A 27,272-nucleotide genomic window follows, 5' to 3' on the forward strand; every position below is an offset into this window, starting at 1 on the left:
GATGGTCATATGAACTATGTTTTCAGGTCAAAAATGTCCAATTTCATCACAATTAATGCTATATTTTCATGTCACAAATGGCCAAGTTATATTTGAACTGAATTTACCTGAAAAACAAATATTCTATTCTTTTAGATTCCCCAGTTTTTCTTATAAGATTATATACTACATATCACATGTTTTATTTTTACAGGTTGCAATATGGAGTATGGTGCTGATCCATCCTGTTTATGTTACACCAATACATACATTAAGAATGTCACACGTCACTTTTTAAATCAACAGTTTTCTAATAATAAGCATTTTTATAAAGAAATAACAATTCTATATTGTTATTTACTCTTTAGTATGATGATAAACTATACAATAAATCATTATGATCCTAGTTTTTGCACAGGGATCATTTGTGGAAACGGTGACATGGCTGCCGAGCATCAGTATGATGGGATCTGTAACAACCATGTCACATCCGTCCACTGCCACATTTTGTGTTTTTGTGTCAGCTGTTATTGTTTTAGATCCACAATAGTAACATTTATGAATAAGAGAATAATTAGCAATAGTAAGTATATAAGTTTATTACTAATAAAGTACTGGTACTGACCAGATCATCATGGGTAATGTCACGTCCATCCACTGTCACATCCATCCACCAGTTATTTATGCTCTTTCTAATGCTATTTTAAGAATTCTATTCTAATTTATTTTCTTCTATTCTGTGTTATTATTTTATATTCTATGCTATATTCTGTTCTATACTGAATTTATTAATTTCAATGCCCCCACCACCACCAGGTGTAAACAAATTTAAAGGTGCGGGAGACTTTCGTTCACCAGTTTTTCATCAAATCTGTAGAACCTCAGTCATAACCTAAGTATCACGAATCTGTAAGTCTTCCTGTTATTACTCATCTGAATCTCTTGCAATACAGTGAACAATTTCTACGTGCCATCCACCATAAACAAACCCGTCTGTTTATGTTCAGAGCTGGTTTTCACATGCACGTGCTATTCAAAATCCAATATTTCTGAAAATATAGCTTCCAAATAATACCAGTAGTCTGTGCACAAATGTATTAGTATTATTTCAACACAGTTCTATACATTTCTTACAACTTTTTCTTTGACAAAAATGGCCACTCATTTGACCCCCTAAGTAAATTTTAGCCAATAACATATATTCCACCAACTTATACTGTTGATAATATTTAGATACAAGTACATTCTGTAAACAAGACTCACAAACACTTATTCATTTATTCTGTAATTGAACTTATTCTCTTTCTTTTGGACCCATCGTACAAATAACATCTCTTCCAAATTAACCAGCTCCATTGAAATTGCAGATAAGAAAGATATTACAAATTTTGACTGCACAGAGTCTAAAAAATAATTTATAATCCATCTTTTTTTAATTTATTAGAGAAATTTCATAGTAATAAACACAAGTTTTTGAATTTTTTTTCTCTAAAACTTTAAAATCATCATTTGTGAATCCAGAGTTTATTTTAATACATTATGCCTAATAAAATAAAAATTAGAAATAAAAAAAAACAAAAAAAACAATGAAACTAAAAAATATGCAGTTTTACTTTCTTCATTTGTACTTTTTTTTACAATTCAGAAGTTGTACTATTTTACTTTTACTTAAGTAAAGGAGTTGAATCAATACTTCTACTTTTACAAGAGTATTTTTTCACACAAGTAGCTGTACTTCTACTTAAGTATAGAATGTGAGTACTTTTGCCAACTCTGCGTCTACTCTCAGGTTCTATTATAAAATAATTATTCTGCTCTAAATCTACATGGTTGGTTCACAGATGGGAGCTGTTGGAAAATGATGACGTAGCACAAAGAAAAAATAACAAAATTGAGAATCAGTTTGATCCTGTTATTAAATATTAGAAGGTTTAGTTAAAATAACGGCTGAATAAATAAAAGTTAGATACTGTTTACATCAAGAGTGAAACATAAAACATATCTGTAAAATGTTTGTATAACCAGTTATTTAATAAATTTGAGACATTATAATCTTAGGATATTTGTTCTCATACACTTTGAGCTTTTTTTTCTCATAAATGTATACATTAAACCACAAAAGCACAATTTTTTTCCCTTTACAAAGGGAGGCATAGCTTTGTTCTCAGATAACATCCATATTTTCACCATGAATGTACTTTTCTAAATATCCCCACCATCTTCTTAATTACCCTGCCCCCTAAAGGGGAGGCAAGGGGTATTGTGTTTTTGTTCAGTTTGTGTGTTTGTTTGCTTGTTTGTTCACACTCTAGCAACAAAACTATTGGTTGAATTCATACCAAATTTGGTTTATAGATTACCAGTGACTCAGAATAGATCTCATTACACTTTGGGAACATTAGGTTTAAGGTCAAATTTTTTATGAATTTTTAAAATCTTTTTTCTCCCAATTTGTTTATAATGGATGCAATTTCAAATGTCCGTAGCAGCAAAACTATTGGGTAAATTCATACAAAATTTGGTTTATAGATTGCCTGTGACCCAGAATAGATGTCATTACATTTTGGGAAAAGTAGTTCAAAGTTTAAATTTTTTAGGAATTTTTAAACTCTTTTTTCTTCTCCTATTTACTTATAATGGGTGAAATTTCACATGCCTCTAATACATCAATTTTGTTTCAATTTACTTCAAACTTGGCACAAATATAGAGGCAATTGATATGGTGACATCAGCACACGCATAGACATAATGACATCAGCCTTGATTGATGCCAAAATAAGCTACAATATGTGTGAGGGGTGGGGTTTGTTGTGCCTGGCACCACTTGTTAGTTTATTATTTTACTTTTTAATTCTTTAATCTAACCAGTATAATAGAGGATATCGTACAAGCAGGTTTTGACAAAAATTCAGTCACTGCAAAAAAAAAAAGCTTATGATGAGGTACGTTATATATATTATAGATTTCAGAAATATTAAGTGTTTTAATGTGAATGGGCTCAACCCCCATTAAAACAGATTACAGCTAATTCTTGTGACAGTAAAGATTATTGATGTATTTTAACATTATTTTACAAAAGAGGATCATAGTTACACTTAAAGATAATGACAATAATGTCAGTGTTTGGAGAATAAATTCTGAAAGACAGACAGCGTTCAGATGTGTGAAATTGCTTGTTGTATTTTTTTTTTTTTTTTTTTTTTGGACTTCTGTTTAAATTCTGACACTACTTTTCTCCATCTTTATTACTGAAATATTAAAACTCTATTCCCGAAGTTGGTCTATTTAAAAAAAAAAAAAAAAAAAAATCTTCCATTTTGCTAATCCTCCTTCATATTAATTAGCATTTTAACTTCTTTCATTCTGGAAGCATTTCACCTGTAGACCAAATGTTTTCAAAGATCCATATTTATGTGAGGGAACAGGTATGATGCAACTGTAAAAAGTTATAGAACAAAGATTATGTTTACAAGCAGGAGAGGATCTTTGGCTTTACTTAGCTAGCAGTAAAGTACACAAATTAGATTCATTTTCTGAATTCACTGTATACATGTCCAAAGAATCCTTATGAAAGCAAAATATTATCAGGATACCCCACACCTGAATTAGAAAATGTTCCATTTGGATATTCAGGTACTGACAAATTTTGAATAACAGTGGAATATTAAGTATGTATGCAAATGTAATCATTGTGAAATTGTGGTTTCATAAGTAATCTGGTTGCATGTAAAGGTAAACACATATTCCCAGTCATAATTGAGTTTACAATAAGGTGTTTTTTTTTTTTTCTTTTCAATTTAGTTCAATTCAATTCAGTTTCAAATGGTCTTTGTAATAATAAGCATTGGTCATAAAAATAGCCGATTAAATGCAACCTGCAAACTGGTCCAACAAGTTGTTTGAATTTATTTCAGATATCTTTAACTAGTTTTCTGTACATGCTGTTATGACACTATCCTACAAGTAAAAGGATTCCAGAATAAAAGCAGTGAAGAATGAAAAATTAAGTCAAAATGCTGGTTATCTGTAGTTTGTAGTCTGTAGTTTTACATGCACCCCGAACAGTGTCCATGTAAGGATTGGCTATTTCTTTTTTAATTAAACAGTTTCAAGGTTGTTCCATACACTTCAAAAAGTTGAAGCTTGGCACTAGCAATGTGTATGTCAAATTATATTAAATTCCAATCAATATTTGTTGAGTTATAATGAAAAATGTGTCGTAAATGGGATTTTCAATGTTAAATTGAAATGTCCACAGAGTCCACATTCCACAGTGGATGTGGACAATTTTGTGCCAGATACAAGATATTGTTATAAGCTATGGGTGTATCAAATTGGAGGCTAATCAGAGTCGTTTTGAATTTTTTATGAATTTTCGAAAATTGCTCAGTGATGAGATAGGAAAATTTGAGATTTTGTGACCTTGCTGTGACCTTGAACTTTGGCCTACTTGGCCCAAAATTTAATGGGTTCATCCCAGGGCTTAGGCCAGGGGTCAGCAACCCTGGCCCTCGAGAGCCACTATCCTGTGTGTTTTAGATGTTTCCCTCTTCTAGCACACCTGACGGTCGTTATCAGGTTTCTGCAGCACTTGATGATAGGCTTATCATTTGAATCAGGTGAGTTGGAAGAGGGATACATCTGAAACATGCAGGATAGTGGCTCTCGAGGACCAGGGTTGCTGACCCCTGGCCTAGGCCTATCTGTGGGTAAAATTTGGTAAAGATGGTTGTAATAGTTTTCCCGTAAAGTTGCTAACAAACAAACAAACACGCAAACAAACAAACACACAAAGCAAAGTGATCACAATACCTCCTGGTGGAGGTAATAAATAAATAAATTAAAATTATCAGTAAATTAACCCTTTCATGCATAAATTATGAGAACCTTAATCAAGATTTTTTTTTCCTGAGGGTTTTTAATTAGTCTTTAAGCATACAAAAAAAAAAACAAACAAAAAAAACAATGCTATTGAAATTTTCCTTATGAACCTATTTTCATGGAGTTACAAAAATGTTCACTCAGCTGGACACCATGCATTTAATTTTTGAAGCAAAGAAACATGTATTTACTGATATATTGTGTGAAAACTATAAAATAAAAACATTGTTAATGCTGCTAATCTGATGTTTTTTCTCACATTTTAACATATTCCAGTACTAGTCGCTACTCACTTCATGGAGATAATATGCAAAAAAACCCAAACTTTTTGTTTAAAAAAACCCTGTTAATTACAGTATAATAAGACTATTAAGCAACTTTACACTCAAACATGTTCGTGCAGATCAGGTTTATCAAGAACAGCAAAGTTACATAATGGTATGAATTACAGTGTATGTGATGGTGTATAAGCATCCACTGTGTTGGAACTTAAACAACAAAAAAACCAACAAAACCCATGAATATATGTATAACAGAACAGCTTTGAACAGCTGTCCACTGGAGTGACCACTATGCATGAAAGGGTTAAATATAGTAAAATACCTGATTTTCACATTAAAAAGACACAAAATACAGAGGATAATACTATAAAAATTGTGACAAAACACTTAAGAACTGTTAAAAAGAGAGAAAAAAAATGTATTTTTGTAGTTACCACAAAAGTAGCACTGGGTATTTATGGGTTAATCTCTGAGGCATTTCATTTCAAAAGAAAAAAAAAAAGAAAAAAAAGAAAGAAAGAAAGAAAGAAAGAAAGAAAGAAAGAAAGAAAAGAGTAGACCAGTGCAGGTAGTTTTATTAATGGTGCTAATGTCTTCATCTGTGCCGCATCCACGGCAGCTGTGTGACTGACAGGTGATCTTAAACTTTACCGTGGTTGCCTAGCAACGCCAGCTCAGGAAACTACGCTGCTGATGTCGTTGTTTCACCGATTAACACGAAACAATAGATGAATAAGAGCAGAGATAACTCCAACAGTGCGTGGATATTGCATGTCTTTATCCTCTGTATGCTTTAGTGTTGTGGTTGGAGCAGACACCCTGTTCTCCATTCGGCTTTAGGACCCAGGTGCAGCAGCCGCCAGACACCGGTTGATGTGATGGTCCACTCGGCATTACACATTTAATTTCCCCTCAAAGACCGGCCGTTCACCCACGGGCAGGGTAGTCGGAGGTAAACTTGCTAAACAGTGAGGGTGGGGTATTATAACGACTGGACACAGACACAGACAGGGCTGTGTTTGGTTTGTTTGTTTTTTTTTTGTCGCTGTCGTTGTCCGTGTCTCCGCACATTGACACAAGACCCGTCGCTTGTCTTACCGGCGACAACCATGAGCCAGAGGTTCACCGTCTCCAAGAGCGACGGCGACCGGCGCCCCTCTGACATCCAGGGGGAGGTGAACCAGCTGTTCGAAGGAGACGAGCCCCCCAGTACCAGCGGTGCGGACGGAGAGGACCCAGCCGGTACCGAGGTGGTGGTGGTTCTGAAAGGTACGCGCTCGAGCCGGTTGTGTTCAGCCTGTTCAGTGTGTGTTAGCTACAGGCTATAAGCTAGCAGTCTGCAAGCACATTGTTTATGGACAGATGTGTGTGACCGGAATGTCTAATGGACACATGGGCCACGGTCCGGTCTTTGACAGGCATTGCAAAAAAAGCAAGTCTTTCTACAACATCTTTCATAAATATGACTTGCAGGTGCATGATGCAAAACATGAGGAGTTAAATTGCATGTTCATGTGTGTGTTGACAAACAAAATAGGTTAGGTTGTTATTTTGCTTTTCCTCCCCCTGGGAAATTCGTGTTGCTCCCACTGTTACACATAGACATGGATGCTTTTTTCTTTCTTTTTTTAAATTCTGTACTTGCCATTAGCTTTTTTTCCTCTGAAGGGCATAAAAACACCCCATAGTTATCAGACAATACCCTCATTGTGTTTATCTCCTCCCCATCTAAGATAGCTACCAGTTATTGGCCTATTTTTTTTTAATTTATGCATGTTTTTTATAATGCATGTAAACTGTTCATAGTTCATCCTCTACACATTCTTTGTCATTCCATATTAAACAGCAACATGTGATCAGAGAAACCTCTGCTTCCCCAGTGTGTAAAGGTGAAGTCAAAGTCAGATAGCTTACATTTCAGTTGTCAGACCTGGCTGATAAATGACAGATTTTACGACGGGATATCCTGCAAAATATATCTGTGTGTCTCGTAAATATTTGACTTTCTTAAGGTTCATGCAAATCTAATTTAAAGTCCTGTTCTCATCTGCAGGAGGAACAGCTTTCATTAAGACTAACAAAAGTCACTCAGTCAATGCATTGTATTTTCAGCTCTACAATTTAGTTATATTCAATGGCACTTTGCTCCAGTGAGTCTTCCTCCTGGGAACCAGGGCCGTTTTGGTTCAATTCTATCACCAAATTACTCGATGAAATCATCAAGGTCCTGTCAGTCAATGTCTGAATGAGCACATTACATCAGAACAATGCTGAAATCCCATTGGGCCAGGAGTGGAGGCTCTTACTATTATCAATAATTAATGTTTAAAAAGTGCAGTAATTCAGGACCAGTCAAGTGCAAATATGGATTCATCTGCAAATGAATCAGTTGTAATTCAATGGCTGCTACTTTAATGCCATTTCAGATTAATTGCCCTGGCTCTGCAAATTAAATTCATTTTATTGCCACTGTAGATTAGCTGTTCCTTAATTTCCCTGCTTTGTAGTGAACTTCTGGAGTCAGAGCCTGAGGTTGGTCAAATGCTATTTTAATATAGTAGGAGCAATAAGTTTTAGTTCAGCTCCAGTTTTGAATTATTAAGTGTTATCCTTTAGGTTGCAGCAGTTACACCATACCTTCAGTCCTTATGGTTATTGCTAGCCTATAGATACTTCTTTTACTTCCACTTTAGAGATAGCCTTCAAATTTATGCCCTTGTCTTGATGTTTTCATCCTGTAGCCCAGTTTCATAAGACTGATGGGTTTCCACTTAAGGTTTAAAACAGTCTGTGAAGTGAGAAATAACAGCTCTTAATTACTTGCCCAGCCTCTCTTTTCTTGTCTTTAAAAAGCCTCAGAGGTTTAAACCATCTCCTCCTGGTGTAGGTATGTTATAAAAGTGCCTCATCAGCACTCCCCAGCCTCCACTTTCCTGAGCAAAATGCCTCAGTGTTCATCAATCAGTCATGCCTCTGCAGTAAAAGACAGTTCTGAGTCGGTAGGAACGAAAACATCATCTCCTTGTGTTCCCCTTAAGAGACGGGGAGCGCTTTACTGAAGGACTTCCCCTAATATATGCTGTGTGTCTTGTTGAGCTGCAGCCTTGTGGAGACTTTCGTCTCTACATCCACTTTGCTGGTTGCCATGGTGACACAGTGCATTTTCACCAGAATTCTGACAAATGGTCGTATAACACAAGTGAAAACACTTCAGATTGAGCAAGTACCATTATGAAACCAGTCTCTTTCTAGCATGGTATGCTATTTGCTCTTTGCATATTTTTTTATTCAGTGTTGCTTGAAAGGTTTATAATAGAACAGAATGCATAACACACACTTGACCTTAAAATTACAGCCTATCCTGATTAAATAGGTTGACAATGTGATTGTGATTTGATTAATCGTCCAGATTTAATTATGACTTTTCGTACTCTCCATCTGCACTTCTAGGTTTATAAAATAAAATACAAAAACTAGTTTGTTGTTTATTTTTTGCACAGTGATCAATGTCTTTAAATTAATTAATTATTTATCATTGTTCCACTCAAATGTAGCTCAAGTTCTTTGGTAGGCTAAATGTAATTATTTTTCCAGTGAAATATTGAGCAATAAAACTGAACAGTAGCACTTCGGCAAAATTCTCAAGTAAAGGGCCTCAGAACTTGCCTTATGTGCAGTATTGCAATAAATTGAGTATTTGTACTGGTTTGTGGTGGTTTCTATCATTGGTGTTTATTTAGGGTTTTTGTTTCGAATCCAGAAAAATCTTACTGGCCTTCTGGACGTGTTTGTCAAACTAACATCAAACTCTTTTACACATCCTATTACAAGTGAGAATGTTGTATTTTAGTTTTATTTATGTCAACAATTTAAATTAAGTAGCCAAATATTTTTCATCCCATATATAACAGGAATTGACAGATGCCTTGTTGATTGGCCTGGTTGATTGACATCGGCTTTCATATAATAACATGACATTTCACCAATGGCGGTCGATGTTTATCTGTTGTGTTTTACTAATGGTTGGTCCAAGAAGACATATAAAAACTCCCTATGAATGTTTCTATCAATGCAATTCAAAGAGAGGTCACATTCATTTATCTAAATTGCTTTTGCTGAAACAGTATTGATTAAATGATTGGCAATTCAGTCTCAAAATGACAACCATAGAACCCATGAAGACATTGTGAAGCATTGTTACGTAAAAGTTAAACCGGGAGTATTTCTGTGTCCTTACAGAAGGAAAGGAAAGGAGGTGTTAAGATTATCATTACTTTTGTATACAGGTCTGAATCTGTAAAATAATTATGCCATTTTTGGCATTTTCCAGCTAGGTAAAATCCAGCTCCCTAACAAAGCCCATTTTGGTCCTCTGCTGACTGTAAATGTTCTCCATAGTGTTTGACCTGTGATCCTGTTTCTATTGATCCAGAGAGAGGTGTGAGCTCAGCGGCCTTAGCCAGCCAGTGTGGCTGATGATGATGGGCTGCAGTTGCAGTAAGATGGAAAAGTGCCTCATCTGGCAGCCAAGTGCCATCTCTGCCTTTGACCTTGGAATGGTGTAAAGGGATACATCTTCTTAAGATCAGCTTAGCTCAGTGGAATAAGTTGCAGATGGTTTGAGAAATGGTAGAGTATTTTTTGTATGAGGTTTCAAAGCTTGCATGTCATCTAGAGGTGTGGCAACAGTCCCTAGTTTAAGATGCATTGCGATGTGGACTGCATCAATGCAGTAAATCAATAATCGAGGGTCTGCAGCGTGCATAAAAATTCTTCCATGCTAATGCTCATTATGGATTTTTCAGTCTCAGACTGGACAATCAGTTGTAAGGTTATGTTGCTTTGTTGCCCTCTTGCATTGAATTTTAGGTTAATTTATGATAGTATATATGGAATATATTAGAGAATGTATAGTTATATAGTGTAATGGCAGTGAGACTAAAAAATGAGGACATAATAGAAGTCAAAGCAGCATTTTTGTCCATGAGGGTAACCAGAGAAAGTATTTGACAGTAAAGAAAAAGATACTAATGCAATCAAATCAGTTTTGTTGCTAATCTTTGACATATCCAAGGCTCTAATCACAACCAAGGTTCCATTCCCCTAATATTTATTATATGGAAAATATTTAATTTTTGTGGTTTTTCAGTCATTCAGAATTCAGATAATTAAACTGGTATTTAAAGGATTAAAATCCTGAAAATTGTTGAATATTTCGTAGTTTTGAAGTTTTTTAAGAGATTTATGACACAAAAGCAAAAAGCTCTCTTGTGCATGGACATTTTTGCCACAAAGGTAACCAGAGGGTACAGAATGCATTATGGGAGTATAAAACACATATTAGAGTAAAAGACAGTAGATTAAAAAAAATATAACTATTAAGAAACATTCTTGCCAAATTTCAGGCCAAAAGCTGCAGCATAGTCAAAATGACACCAAATGAAAAAGAAAAATGTACAAAAATGCCTGAGGAGGACCTAAGGGTTAATTTATGTCTTTGGTTACATGGTTAAGTGAGACTCTGTTAACCACCATATTCTTGGCTCATTGTAAGACCACGGCAAAGCAAAATAGACTATGGTGGTGTGCCACAGTGTAGGTTATATCATTAATGGGAAACTCTGTGTAACAAAATGTTTTTTATTTTATGTTTGTTTCAGGAAGGAATTGACATGGCCTTTCGCAGAACTGCAAATTGAAAACAAACTATTTTATTGATTCCAGCTCTACTTACGGTTTCAGACCAAGGTAGCTTACAAAGATACTACTATGGGAAAAAGTGTCTGTTTATATTACACATTGTTGTCAGATTTACCTGTTTGAAGATGGAAAAGTAAACGTGTTGTATTGTAGAAAATTGTGGATGCAACCATTAAGATTCGTTGGCAGGATAACGTTAATTGATTTGACTTGTGAAGCCAGTAAAGATTCACACTTCTGTCACCTGGAAACCCTTCAGTGACTGTCCCCATATTTATAACTGGCCCAGAGATAAACTTGTGCTACTGCTTGCTGGGCTGTTCTGCTCTGGAGGTCCAACAGGTCAACTGGAACATGCTTGTAATAATATTTGTAATATTATTATAAACATCATTAATATTTAGGAGGAGACTTTCTGCAGCTGGAATCCATTGACTTGTTCACAGTATGTAGATAAGACTTATAGTGAATTTTCTGGGGTGAATTGGGATGGCCTCTTTAAAATGTCATCCATTATTGATGCAATAGCTACTCCTTGTCTTGACTTTGTGGTTTTAGTGCAAACTGCGAATGCACAAACAGGATTTACAGTTGTGCTCTCGACAAAGGTAGCATGTCCTTGTGGCTTATTCGTTTTTCTTGCATCGACCGTTGCTATTGTAGTCAAAGAGCTTAGAGGTAAAAATACAAATATTGTAGCATGACTTTGTCCTTTGCGTTTTTGTTCCAAGAGCAGAGAGGCTGACCCGGCTGATGTAATCTGTGTTAGAATGTTCTGTTTCCTTTTAGGTAAATGCAGTCCACAAAAAAAAAGACACCAGTACAAGCTATTAAGCACATGATAATAGCAGAGCATATATTTGCGACTTTTTCTCCAACTAGTCTTTAAGAAAACATGAATACTTGTGCCTTTACTTTGTAGGTAATGTAGATCAGTCTAAAATATCTGTGTAGGTGTTTGTCCTTAAACACGTTTTAACATTGAAGGAGAAAGCAATTACCCATCCATCCTGGTTGAAATAGAGTATTATATGTGCAGGTTAGTGTTGGGTCATCTTGTTTGTGCTGGTCTTTTTCATCATGTTTGTTCCAGACTCCTTTAACAAATAACTTTGCCATACTGAACTGTTAGGTATTTGGATCAAGAATCAAGTGTTAAAACATTTAAGTAACACAATAACATACATTAACAGATTGAAACCTTGGTTCTGCAAGGTAAAATTGTGGATTTTGCTTCAGCTTCCTGTAGAGAAGGGCTGAATATACTAAAAACAAAAGCAGTGAGATCGATATGAGCAATATAATAAATACACTTATTGATTTTTGGGCTGGGCTTTTGTTAGGTGTCACAGCAGCACTAAAACCTTGAACTAACTCTTTCAGACTGTCATATGGCTCAGTTTCAGGTTCCTTGCATTCCTGTGTAGCTCTGTATTTTTCTCTGGCCTGGGTATGTCATCAAACATCTCCTACCACACTCATCCCCCATCGAAGAGTAGCGATGAGGTTACATTTCAAGGTCTAGGCCACAAATAAATTGGAAGTAGCCTGAAGTCCTTATCTGTGCATTCATTCATTCATCTTCTGAACCCACTTTATCCTCACTAGGGTCGCAGGGGGTGCTGGAGCCTTTCCCAGCTGCCCACGGTAGGCTACACCCTGGACAAGTCACCAGTTCATCGCAGGACCGTTATATAGAGATGAACAACCAATCGCTCTCACATTCACACCTATGGGCAATTTTAGGTTGACCACTTTAACCTATCAGTGCATGTCTTTGAATGGTGGGAGGAAGCCGGAGTACCTGGAGAGAACCCACGCAAATACTGGGGGAACATGCAAACTCCACACAGAAAGGTCCCTGGTTGGAATGGAACCCAGGACCTTCTTGCTGTGAGGCTATCCACTGCACCACTGCCTGCCTTATCTGTGCATTTACTACCAAAACAAGTTTCCAACAAGTGGTGCCAGGCACAACAAACCCCGCCCCTCGCACATATTGTAGCTTATTTTGGCATCGATCCAGCTGATGTCATCACGTCTATGCTTGTGCTGATGTCAGCATATCAATTGCATCTATATATAGTATATATAAAGTATATTAAGTAAATTGAAACAAAATTGATATTTTTATAGACATTTGAAATTTCGCCCATTATAAATAAATGGGAGGAGAAAAAAGATTTTAAAAATTTTACTTTGACCTACTTTTCCCAAAATGTAATCACATCTATTGTGGGTCACTGGCAATCTATAAACCCAATTTGGTAGGAATTCAACCAATAGTTTTGCTGCTAGAGTTTTAATAAACAAAGAAAGAAACAAACCAAACCCATGACAATACCCCTTGCCTTCCCTTCGGGGGGACGGGGTAATAATAATAGACTGTTGATACCATATTATTACAAACTCACCTACAAGTGGTAGACCTAAAGAGTGTTTAAAAGAGTCACAATGAAAACAGATTGTCACCACTATAAATATTAGCATGTAGCCTAGTTAAGATTGGATGCCCTATTAACCTATAGAACTATTAGACAAGCAATCCCTAGAGCACTGTAAAAGGTTTCTGTTTCTAAAGTTATTTATGTCAGCAAATTTACTGAGCTATGGTGAACCCACAACAACCAAATAAGTCCTCCCCATATTTAGCGATGGCTGCTAAATATGAATGTCCTTTGTTAAAGTGAGTGTTTGGTTTGTCCTTTCTGAGCATACCAACTCACATACTTCAATACTGCACTTTAACACTGTGTACCATCTGCTGCTAAAAAAATGGAAAAAAAGAGAATAAGAAATTGCTGTCTGAAATCCTTATTTCTACATCAGCAGTAAAACATGTTACATAAACTCTGTAAGATAAAGCAGACTGAAGACATGAAACGATCTATCTATGTTTATCGATCTGTAACTATAAACGGACTGAAATAAATTCATTAGCACAGAGACATTAATGCTACAAACTCATAATGCAGTGCTCCCTGTAAAATAGTCCAATAACAGATAAACAGCCCATTTAAAACAAATATTGGCAGAGTAGGAATGTTTTAACATCGCTGTTATTGTGCTGATTTGAAGATGTGAAAACTTTAAAACAGTTCAGATACTTTTTCTGTTCAATGAATGCAATTTCTTGGTATCTGCTATTAACCATATTGTTATTGTTATGTTAAATATTGCTGTTGGTATTGGTACAGAGTTTAACAATTAGTGCATTTTTCTTTTGCCCAAATATTCACAAAATTATCAATATTATATTCAATTTCTGCAATTTTATATTCAATTTCTGCAATTCTGCACATCCCCCTAAATGTCACATACTGGACATTTTAACGTCTCAGAAAAATATAATCAACAGTGGTATAATCCAAGTCATTGTTGTATGGTATGTCCAATTTAGACAACAGAGTTAGATTACACTTTTTTTTTTCTTTCTTTTTTTTTTTTTTTTAAAGATAAGTGTACTGTGAATGCTATATCCTTAGTTGTATTATGAAACTGGAGACAGCTTAACCTTCTACTTACCTTTCCTTATCTTCCATCCTCCTCTCACTCTAATGCCATTAATAGCTGTATTTTCCCTTTCCGAAGAACTATTGATTTGTGATCTTGCTAGTCATTAAATGCCATAGCTACTCCTCCATCATTCACCCCTCTATCCCTTTTTCTGTCAAAGGGAGAGTCATCAATAGAGTTGAGATCAATACGACTCACTGCGTTCATATTGCATTAGCAGCATATGCATGGCTAGTGCCGTTATTTTTCAGCTGAGCATTTGGAGTTAAATCAGACGTGCAGAGGCTTCTTCAGGCATGTGATGTTGTGTGGCTTTTAAGAGTGGTGCGGTGAATGTAAGCGGACACCAGAGGGCATTCTATGTACTGTCTAAATTGTGGACAAACACTGCTTATATTCTGTGGACACTGGAAAAGAAAAAGGAACTTGAAAACTCTATGGAATCTCCACATTTACGATCATATCACGTTTCAGTTTTTCTTTTGTATGTTGTTAATTTTACAGTAAACATGTGACTTTAATGTTAAATGTGAGAAATCAGCTGCTCTGCAGTGATAAAGATGTGTGTATTTCTTTGTTGAGACAACAGGGGGCAGTTGTGGTCTTTCTTTTACAGACAGACAGACTCTCCTACTCCCCCTTCATTCAGAATCATGTGGCAGAAAAAAACAGATATAAGAGAGGGATCAGAAACCCATTGAATTACACAACTGTCTGTGTTGTGCGTGCAATGGAAATTGTGTTGTAAGCATGTGGAAAGTGAAGACAAAAAGTGTGTGTGACAGAGAGAGAGAGAGAGAGAGAGAGAGAGAGAGAGAGAGAGAGAGAGAGAGAGGATGGGGGGGCAGAATGAGAGAGAAAAGAAAGGGGAGAGATAAAAGCAAAACCGGGGAACTAAACCTCCTTCAGCCCAGAAATCCTCGTGCGGTTATGTAACTGTGTCTCTAAACGTGGTGAAGAGAGGTTGTAGGGGGAGGTGTGTGTGTGTATGTGTATGTGTTTGTGTGTGTGTGTGTATTTGTGTATGTGTGTTTGAGTGGTGGGGGATTGTGACCAATTTATAGAAAGTGACAAAATCCTCCTCACATGCAGGCAGGCTGCAGGGCAGACCTCAGTGACACTAACACGGGATGAATGTGGGGAAAGGGGGATGGGGGGGGGGCATCAGCAGGGAGAGGTGGAATGTTCTCCTCTACCACGCAGCTCAGACGATGACACATCCATCACAGGTTCTCAGATCCACTAACTTTGATAACTGCGGCTCTTTCTGCTGCAGACAGATATCCAACATTTATACTCAAGATTTCTATCGTGTTTTGTGTTTTTTTTTTACTGCACTGAGTCTAACATCTCAAATTCAGCACTTCATACTAGTTTCTTTCATAAGATCTTTATGAACTTCTTATACAGAAATACAATATTTACATGTGTTTTGTGACAAAGAAACAATAGCTTAAATTAGGGCTGCACTAGTGTTGTCATCACGGTAGCATGCATGTACAATACACATATCATAAGACATTCAGCGAGAAATATTTTTAAAGATGTCATTCACTTCTGATACAGAGGGAAACTCACATGGTTTGCATTTGTCTACCAGTCTATGAGAAATCTGTCAGACAGGGCAGATTTTACTGTGATTTAACCACCAGTCACCATCATTCATAATCAGTTTATCAAACAAGTGAAGCAGACCCTGCCCTCGCTATAACCTGAAAATGAGTGAACAGCTGCAGAAAGAACCAGACAAGACAGATTTGGTGACAAATAAAAAGAGACACATCAGTTGTATGGAATTACTGCTACAGAAAGCATGATGAACAAAAACAGGAGTCAGTGACTGTATTAAGCCTTATTTCCTCCAAAATCAGAAAAAGTGTCATCACAGCTTTTAACCTGCCTATGTTTGGTGCATCCATACGAACTGTACAACCGTAATGGTCCAGTGTGTAAGATTTACAGGGATTTAGGGTAGTTACAGAAGTAGAATATACATTCATGTTTTCGTTAGATGCTTTCTGACATCCACTATGTTGCACTGCCATTATGTAGAGACATTATTTCCTTCTCTCATTTTTTTCAGTTTCATAACATTAATTATGATTATTATACAATACCATCATCTGCTATAGTCGAATGTGGACCAGAAGTGTTTTCCCCTTACCTGAAAAGCCCAGAACAGGTAAAACAAATATATGTTTTAATGAAGGCTGTTATGTTTGTAGTGGTGTCTGTATGTCAAGATGAAGGTACACCACATGAGATGTCACTAACTATTCCACACCGTTCAACAAATTATGGTTTATTCTCAAAGACTCCATGAAAAAAAGTTATTGTTCAGCTTTGTCTTGTTTTTCTTGTCTGCACAGATGCACCCACATTCACCCTAATCATGATGAGATGATACATCCTCTGATGAAAATTCCTGATTTTATTCATATCACAAAATTTATCCCAGAAACAAAAGGAATGTTGCATTCTCTTTCTAATATTGTGTAGCTTAAATACTACAAATGTGTGTAGGCTGTATTTCTTTTTTTTTTTTTTAGGATTTATTTGTTAAAGAAACATTAAAGATTTCACCATGTATGGTTCGTTTCTGTATAAGACTTTCCAAGGTCTTTAAAGACTTCTTTTTATCTCACCAAGAGACACATTTATTTTTTAACAAAAAAAGCCAAAATTATGAACTAAGGAAATCGCTAAATATAGATTTTGAGCTGACAATTCCAGTCTGAATATAGTCTGTCTCTTCCTTTTCCTTGTAATGACTTGTCTGTTTTGTGATAATTAGATTTTTGCGTTGCATGTGTCGCAGTCAGTATATCACTGTGTTGCATCTAGTTTCATCATTCTGAATTTATTTATTAGTCCTGTGGGATCCACCCTCTCCCTGTATTACCATCAGGATCTGTGGGCAGCTTAGTCTCAGAGGACTCTTCTACTCACATATACAGTATTAGTCATTGGGAGGGGGGCTGGTGGGTAGCAAAGTTTGCTATATTACTTCTCTTCAAATACATACTATAGCAACTGCATTTCCTAAGATAACAAAGTAGAGCAATGACTGAGGCTAAGATTATTTTTAATAGGTCAGTATTGTAATTTATTAGACATAGCTTGCCAGAATAAATCACTGCCACTAGAATGCAATGTTACACATTCTGCTGTGTTGTGGTGTGTGTGTGTTATTTTGGGCTGATTTGGAGAGCGGTGCACGCTCGATCCACTGAGGCGATGAGGCAGAGAGCAGCGGGCCAGAGATGCAGGTCATGGATCCCCATGGGGCTGGGCTGGTATTCAGGAATTATACCAGGCCTTCCTGTCCCACAGGACTGCTGCATAGTGTTTGCTTCCGCTCTGGATTGGAAAGAATTTAGGGCTTGGACTGGGGCGGGGGCACAGTTTAGGTCTCAAAAAGGTGAATTTGACAAAAAGATGAAAATGAATAACTGAGTGAATTTGAATAGTTCTAAATAAAAATGTTTTCAGGTTGCTGGGTGGCTGCCGGGCCAGTTGCCATAGTTTTTTAGCAGATTGGAGGGAGAGGAATGGGTCTTGGCCTTATTGGAGTTCTTCCACAGCCCAGTTCTCTCCACAGTCCAAGAGGTTCTGTCAGCTCGTTGCGCTCGGTTGCCAGTACAAACTCTCCATCACAATTACCATGCATGCCACTGCCACGGTACAATGTCAGGAAGGTGACTGCAGACCAGGCCTGGGTCATGCAGGATGTCTCAGTACTTCTCAGTGTCTTCTGATACATACTGATTCATACAGTATTAAGTATACCATGGCAATTAAAATGTTTTAAAAGTCATCTCTATCAACATACCACAATTGTATTGTGTTTTCAAAATCTACTAAGGGATTACAGTTTGTTTGCAGTTTTTGTACATATCAGTATAATGTGCCTTGGACTACAGACCTGTCTCACCTCTTAAACATTTTAACTTTGGCTACTTCGGGTTGAAACAAGCAGCTACCAAGTAAGGTTAAGTAGCTGAATGTGTACATTATTTGACTTGATTTGCTTTGATTGTGCTTTGAGTTGTGATGAGATTGTACCATCACCATTTGCGATGCAGCGCTGCGGAACTTTAATCCACTCAACAGTATAATTTCATAATGTTCGCTGCACCATAAATACGAAGTTATAAGTTCACATTCATCCTTTTGTATTTAGATCCAGTTATAAATAATAATGTCAGTTTTGAGGAGGCTGGTATATTGTGTGCTGTATGGTTGTGGTTTTACAATAATCTTAATACTGCCTCCAGTTGCTCTTATTTCTTTCTCATTTGTTTGATTACTTTATGCTACGAGTTTGATTTTGGTTATCTACTCAAACAAGACACGGTTACTTTATATTTGATACACTAGGCTTTTATTTATTCATGCATTCATTTTATTCAAATTATTCCTCCTGGAATGGCAATAAAATACACATTATAACATGCAAAACAATGCCCATATATTTTCATGGCGTTCATTATGTATTCATGAACAAATGAGTTCATGTACCAACAATGGTTGTATTGGAATCCGTTGCATAAAATACATTTTCGTCTTAAGGTTCAGTAGAAAACAGACTTATGTAGGTTAATTAAAGGTGGCTAGTTTATATCCTCATGTACATTTTTAAAAACACAATAAGAACTAAAATACTGTATGTGATTTGACAAAAACGCAAAAAAAGTGTTCAGTTGTGACCATGTAACCCTATTTTGTAAAACAAATTTAGATTTTACACACAGAGGCATGTTTACCACGATGTTACATCACCTTTCCTTACTGTCACTGAGCCACTTCACACCCCACCCCCTCCAGGTTGTTGACTATGCTTTCTGTCCTGTTCAGCCACTTGTGTTCATTGATACAACCAACAACTGAGCAGTTTAGGTAATCGGTTCGAAGTTTGGACATATTTTCTATTTTTACTACAACCGCTGCTGCTGACAAAAAATTATGTCGTACTTGGAGAAATGTTTGTCGGAAGTCTTGACCTTATACATATAAATGTTGTGACGTAACTAGTTATAAAACGTAACTAGTCCAATTAAAAAGGAATTGAAACTGGTTGTAGAAATCCACTCGATTTTCGCCAGAATGAATATTAAGATAGCTTTGCAGCACGTGGAGGGTTCAAATTCAAACTATTTTAACTGCTAGGGTCCAAATACACAAATAAATGTACCAAAGACTAATAAAAATGGGTTTAGCAAAATATGACCCCTTTAAGGGAGAAGACGTCGGGTTGATGGCAGCAAACATTTCTATGCTTTCATATTAATGGTACTTCACATTTCCACCATCTTTCAGTCCATCTGAATTGAGCTCAGGTCCAGAGAATTTGGTGGGAATTCAGTTCCTTATGCAATACAGTTTCAGTTTACAGTGGTGTGTCTTTAGTGACAGTTGTTGTACAAAGTCCACTGTAGCATATGTGATTCTGTTCATCACGATAACATGATGGATGCTCACAGTTTAGGTCAGTAGTTCCCAAACTTTTTTGGCTCGTGACCCCATTTTAACATCACAAATTTCTGGTGACCCCAGACATTCAAAACAGAGACACTTTTTTTGGCTAAAATTAATTTGTTTTTGATCATGTAATAGTTTGCGATACTATGTTGCAAATAAAGGTTAATTTTAGACGACATTTAGTCTATATAATTATCATGGACAGAGGCAGAAAAGCCAGGTGTAGATTACTGCACAAAGTGAGAATTTTATTTTCCTTGGTCAGGATATGTACAGTCAGTCCAGCTTGTATTTACAAGGCTGACAATTAATACTGAAAAAACAATAACTCGAACTCTGAATTAAGAAAGATCTACAGCATCTTAAACCGACCACAATGAACATTTGAAAGATAAACAGAACCACAGTGCTTCAGTTTCAGCTTCCGAGTTTGTCATGTCTTTTATGGATTGTGATTGTCTCTCTCAACTCACCACATATTTTTTATTAAATTTTTTTTTGGACATTGTTATCAATTCCTAGAAATTTCAGGTGACCCCCATTTGAATTCCAGGCGACACCCCATGAGGTCCTGACCCTAAGGTTGAAAAACACTGGTTTAGGTTGTCCAAAGTCACTCACATTCAACAGTGGTTTCCACCCTTGGCCTTTACACACTGTGATGTTACTGTAAATCTTTTCTTCAGACTTTTGTCAGTTAAGTAAAGGTTCAAGCTAATTAAGACTTCACAAATTTGAGTTTTTAATGCATTTTAACAAATGTCCAGAAATGGGGTTTGAACATAATATATTTGTCATCCTGTGCACTGAGTGTTTGGGAGTTTAAATGACAGGACAACTACAACATTTTAATTTGGGGCATTTATGATTTAAGTCTCTGTCACAGATATAGATTTTCATTTTATTCAAGAAAACTAGAAGCACTCGGAGAGCGCAGACCTCCGCCAAGGCTGATCAGTGGCCCCCCCCACCCCCGATCACCACCAAAATTTAATCATTTCTTCCTTATCCCATTTCCAACAAACCCTGAAAATTTCATCAAAATCTGTCCATAACTTTTTGAGTTATGTTGCACACTAACGGACAGACAAACAAACAGACAGACAGACAGACAAACAAACCCTGGCAAAAACATAACCTCCTTGGCGGAGGTAAACATCCCAAGTCATAAAATGAACAATAGCACTTTTGTTTAACTTTCCAACATCAGTCACAAGATTGGCTTTGATAATAACCACCCTGCTTGTGGAGGTAAATTTAAGCTTCAATGTATTGTACCTTTAATAGTCATAAAGATACCAATATATATCTCTATCTCTTTTCAGATAAAATGTTAGTGGGCGTTTGAATTTATGGATCAAGTGTTTTGAGCTTTTGAACAGTTTTTCTTCAGCTGTTTTGTTAGGAATCAGTTGCTTAAAACACACTACATCATGCATGACATCTTGCAAGCACTGGCTTTTATTTTCACATGAAGGGCTTCTAAATTTACTTGGCCTGTAGTTTCTCATGCTGCCTTCAAGTACTCTGTAAACTTTAACAACTTAAGCAGATGTTAATTTGATGTGACATGGACTACGCTTTAGGATAAAAATAATGTTTTCTTTTAGATTCAAGTTGCACCAAGCTACTAGCAGAGTAAAGATGACAGTATCACATCTAGCTGCCGTTCTAAATAACTTACCTAAGCAAACATGTATGTGAGCTATAGCTTAAAATACCACAGCATGGCATATCCACATGTAACATCAGCATGTTTATAGTAGCAAGCAGGAATGACAGTACAGAGATAATTTAATACATGTTACCACGACACCACCTATTTTCTAACATGGTTTCCAGCCTCTCGGCCGCATAAATATCCAGTGGTGTAGTGGCCCCTGGAGAAGTGGGTGTACTCTCAATTTTTGCCCCCCCCCCCCCCCTTTTTTTTTTTAAAGTAGTCCAGAAAAATCCCGTTTTAGAAACAGTGACACTCTACTACTCTAGTACTCTAGTGACTCTACTACTACTCTATTTAGTTTACCCAAAAATCCATCAGCAGTATTTGCTCACTATTATAAAATTATCATGACTTGATCAGGAGCAGTTTGTAGGTATTACTGGTCACACAAACAGCTGCATGAATGTAAATATATTCAACATGAGGGAAACATAGGATAACGTTAGCCTTTGATAACGTTAGCCTACTCGCATAGTTGAACTATTGACGACAGTAGTTTAGGCCAGTAACTCATTTGGAAACCACCTTAAAACTTACCTCAGAATTATGTATTCCATCAAAGTATGTTCTCTCAATATGTGTCACTCATTTGAAAGACATTTATTCTGCCTTTCTTGTTTGCATTTCCAATAATCGCACATCTTTCAACATGACCTGCAGTGACCTGTCAATCAACTGGGGTGGCACTGGCACCTGAAGTATCCAATCAGGTTTCAGAGGTGGCCAGCGCTAAGCAGAGCCCTGGCTCTGGCGCTAAGTTAGCAATATTTTCCTCGGCATGACCCGCCCTACTCTGCCTCTGATTGGCTCATCAGTCCTCATGCCTAAAGTTAACCAATCTAATCAGTGAATGTACCAAATACTAGCCAATTAGAAGCAGAGTAGGACGGGTCATGGCTTCACCATCCTAGGGGAAAACGGGCAATTTGGCTGTAGATACTACTGAATGGTGTGCATCAGGGGGATTTAGAAGTGGGTATACTCAATGCTGACTGACAAAAAAGTTGGTATACTCCGTATACTGCTGTATACCCTGGACTACACCACTTTAAATATCATACCTCAGTATCAAAGAAACTATATGTTTGGGTGTGTTTACAAAATTATTGTTGTGAACTCAGTTTGTACTGTAATCATGTAGACCATGCTCCTCAATAATGTTTTGTACTCATGCAGGATGTTGAATCCTGTCATTTCAGTCTTTAAAATGAGTTTACATTTAGCCTACATACTGTAATGACAATGTGTAAATGAATCAGATTTTTTTTAAAAGCTTGGAAGACTAGGGATCAGATCTGATATTCACTTTTTTACAATTATCAATATCAATATTTTTGTATACAATGACATCAGACATTTAGCCCTTCAAGACCTGAACAGTCATCATCGACTGAAAGTATTTAGTGATTTAAAATGTTTATTAAACCACTAATTAACCCATAAGAACCCAGTGTGACTTTTGCATTAGTTCTCAAATAAATTCTTCTCACGATGTAACCTTTCTGAAATGGTTTATCACCATTTATTCTAATATTATCCTTTGCATTTTACATTTTTCCCAATGAAAATCCTCTATTTTCTTATGTTTAATTGACTAATTGTGTAGATGTTCATAAAAGCTCAGAGTAAATTCAAAGGTTAATATATGAAAGCAGAAAAAAACTGAAGAAAAAGTTACTTTTTCAGTAAAATATATCAATAACTGAACATAAACCCTGTGTGTCCATCCACTGTCATTGATCCAACTCCATGGGTTTTACTGGTGAATCAATGTTGTAGAAGATGACGGTGTTTCCACGGTAACTACGGATCCTCTTAATATCCAAATGGGTCATATCTGATGATCATGAAAAGATGAATAACTGTATTTTACACCAATTATTGACATGTATTGATAGGATTAATGGATCAACAGTTTAGATCCTTAGATGCTTTTGGTTGACGGTGGATATCTGGGTCTTCATGGGTTACACCACTAACCCATCAATATACTTAAATAATTCAGGTAAAATGTTGTTTCTCAGCTTTTCAGCAGCATCAAATATGACCCATTTGGATGCTTGGAATCTCCATAGTGAACATGGAAACACCGTTATCATCTGCCACGCTGATTCACCACTAAAACCCATGTGGTTTGACAAATGACAGTGGTTGGAGATGCTGTTTATATGTTCAGTTAATGATATATTTGGCTGAAGAAGGCACTTTTAATAGTTTTAATAGAATAAGCTTTGAATTTCCTCTGAGTTTTTATGAACGTCTTCATGATCAGTGAATTAAACGGAGGGAAAAACAATTTAGAGGAAAATAATAAATGGTGAGAGATCCCTTTATTATTATTATTATTACCTCTGCGGAGTTTATGTTTTCATTGGGGTTTGTCTGTCTGTCTGCTTGTTTTCTTGTTTGTTAGCAAGATAACTCAAAAAGTTACAGAGGGATTATCATGAAATTTTCAGGAAATGTTGATACTGGCACAAGGACACAATGATTAAATTTTGGTGGTGTTGTGGGGGGGGGGGGGGGGGGGGGGGGGGGATCTGCCTTGGTGGAGGTCTGCGCTCTCCGAGTGCTTTTCTAGTTTATACATTTTTTTGTAAGTCTTAACAAAAATAGTACAATGGCTTTAAGGTTTAAAATGGTTTAAAGTAAATTAGCTCTGGTGCAGTCTCTTTCTGTTGATAGTCACCACACTGTGGTCTCGTGATGCCCTTCTCACAACAGTGTTCAACTAGGTACTAGGTAGTACTCCTGTACTGAGAAAAGAGCATTTTATTTATTTACTAGTAATCTTAGTAATTGATTGTATTAATGTGGTTCGAATGTCAGCTGAAAGGTGTTTTATGAAATATTTTGTGTTGGACTTACTCACATTTGACACTATGATCCATTCTTCCTTCCTTATGTCCTCTTTTGTACGTCTGTGGTAAGTTTATTTAGACACGTGGCCGCTGGCCATTTTAGGTATCAGCCTTGCAGTTGCTCTAAGACCGGATTGAGTCATGCCAACCGATTAATCCTCTTTCTTAATTTCCCACTCTGGCATTTGCACTCCTTCTCACCTTCCCTTTTCATGTCTCTGTGACCTTCCCTTTATCTGTCTGCCAAAAACCTGAGTGCTTATGGAGCTGCTGTAACGATGAGTGTTTGAAGGAGCCACATTATGATCCTCCCTCTCCGCAGTCATTTGTTTTCCTCACCATGTGCTTGTTGTCGGCCAGGTAAACTGTCGACATTACAGCTCTGCCGTGTGTATCATCTATCTTTATCATATGTCCACCTGATTTGTCGTTAATGTCTGCTCTCCATCATTTTTAAGTGTGATTTTCACACATAATGCTTTTTCAACTGTGTTCGGAGTCCCTCTGTTTTCTAACCAACACATGTCTCTTCCTTTCTCTCTTTCTCTCTCCACCTGTGTTACACTCATTCAGCTCAGGGCGTCTTTGCCTGTCTGGCTCACTGAATGGATGGCAAAAATCACCAGTGTGTGAATGGGTTTTTGGGTGGCTGGCATTGTTAATGGTGTGTGGAGAGGACGGTAGACTTTGCATTTTGTTTGTGCAGAGAGTGTGCAGATGTGTGTTAGGTGTAGCAGCAGGGATCAGGATTGTCCCTGTGAATAACAAGGTGAAAAGAACAGTGAAATACTGACATTTTGGATTTTCGCCATTGCCATCTATGCTCCTACCTCTCCCCTTTCTCCCCCACCTCCCTACCCAATTGTCAGTGGCGTGAGCTAAAACTAGATGGATGGCTGTTGCTCCTCACACTGTCACATCCCAGTTTTGCTTGTGTTCATTCTTCCCTGTGCGATCCTTCTTGTTCTCATTCTCTAATATCTCTTTTTGCCAATGCCATTACCCCCCTCTGTATTTTTGACTCACTTTTTTTCTCCTCTCCTCTCCTCTTTCTGTCTTTTTTTTCTCTCTGTGCCCACCCCCTCACTCTTAAACACCCTCTCTCCCCTTGGTTTTGGTGCATTGCAGTGGCTCCACCACCACATTGGAGACACAACAGCCTTGGCAAACGAGGTCTCTCTCTCTTATCCCTCTTACTCTCTCTCCCTCTTTCTTGCTCTCTCTCTCTCTCTTGCACACACACACACACACACACACACACACACACACACACACACACACACGAGCAATCACACACATTATACTCATTCTATTTCTTTATTTTAGCCTCAATTTCCCCATCTCTTTTACTTCCGTAGTCTCTCAAGGCTTATCAAGAGCTCGAGACAAAGCCTTGAAAATGAGCTGAACAGTAACCTCACCCATTACCATATCAAAAAGCCACACAAGATTCGAAGGAAAAAGCATAAACATAATCCTTTGCCCTCATTCTTGCTAGGAACACTCGCAGATTTCCATATGCATACACACTACAGCCTTTAGAAGCCCCGTGCTTCTCAAGCGGTTGCAAGGCAACCACCTCTTCAATTTTCATGATGGATTGCTCTCTGATTTCTGAGGAAAAAGACACTTCACAGATCTTTGAAGGACAAAGACTTTGTAAGATTTGCTGTTTGTGTCATCTATCACACCTGAATAGACCAGGCGATGCACTGTAGGAGGTGATTCGCATTGTTTCAGAGCATCAATACGGTGTAGTCCTCTGTCATGCTGGATCTGACAGCGCTCATTAAACATATATTTGCTGAGGGATTCTTCTCAGGCATTACGTATTCTCAGCTGGATCTACCAACAAATTAACAGCCAGATTGCAGTGCCAGTGTAATGATACCTTGTCTTTCAAAGTCCTGTATAATGCATAATGCAATTATGTTTACATATTTGCTGAAAATACATATATAGCATTGAAAAAATCATTACCTGCTCTGTTCTTGTCACATAATTTGAATGCATTTACCAGGTCCAAAATGCATAGCCTAAGACACGCAAAATGGATTGCATGATATTTTGTTTCATATATATTTTTCTTGTAAGATTGATCATATCTGGTATCATATAATTTGAACATAAATCAAAGTTTATATTTAAGTGAAAGTAAAAGCATTCAAATCCTGTCTCTGTTCTTTTAAATCTTACAAAAAATATACTCATGTATGATGGTATTAAATGGAGAGAGTTGAGATTTATTTCATATCACTTCCACATACCATATTCAGACATATTTAACAACAACGTCAGAAAAAACTGAACTAACTTAGGTTGAAGCACTGATAACTGGGCCTGGCTCTACACTGACTTTCAAAGCTGGATTGGAGCAACTCCATCATCTGATTCCAGGCCGTTTAGTTTAATGGCAGACCCCATAATCAAGCTGTATTTGGGCCAGCGTTTAACATCTTTGTGATAAGCAGCTAGAACTAATCAAGTAATTGTAGGTCCACATTCTAAGAAAAACTGACTCCAAATGGGTCACTACAGAAAGAGGAAAATCTCTAACCCAGAAGAAAAAAAAATACAGTTAGATTACTATAATTATTTGGAATTTAGAACAGGAAGGAGTGAAAATAAAACTTGAATGTAATGGATAGTCTTCACAAGCAGTTCTTGTAAATAGAATCAGTTCATTGTTGCTTTTGATATTATGAATTAGAAAAATGTAGAATTTGACCATTTTTCATAATTTTTTTTGTGAGAATTCTTCTAATTCTTACCTTTAATCAGACCTTGAATTTTGACCTGTGACCACCAAAATGTAATCTGTCCATCTGTGAGTCCAAGTGAACATTTGTG

General features: G+C 36.9%; 1 protein-coding gene across 2 annotated transcripts in view; it reads left to right on the plus strand.

The window, feature by feature from the left end:
* The first annotated feature begins 6,195 nt into the window (after positions 1-6,195).
* Positions 6,196-27,272, plus strand: part of slc12a5a (solute carrier family 12 member 5a) — a 250,325-nt gene continuing 229,248 nt past the window's right edge. For both annotated transcript variants that reach the window (XM_030133705.1, XM_030133706.1), the window contains exon 1: positions 6,196-6,410. In XM_030133705.1, the coding sequence (XP_029989565.1) occupies positions 6,251-6,410 (160 nt within the window). In that variant the 5' untranslated portion in view covers positions 6,196-6,250. The remainder of the gene's footprint in view (positions 6,411-27,272) is intronic.

The sequence above is a fragment of the Sphaeramia orbicularis genome, chromosome 5, assembly GCF_902148855.1.
Source record: "Sphaeramia orbicularis chromosome 5, fSphaOr1.1, whole genome shotgun sequence".
In the NCBI taxonomy this organism is placed as follows: domain Eukaryota; kingdom Metazoa; phylum Chordata; class Actinopteri; order Kurtiformes; family Apogonidae; genus Sphaeramia; species Sphaeramia orbicularis.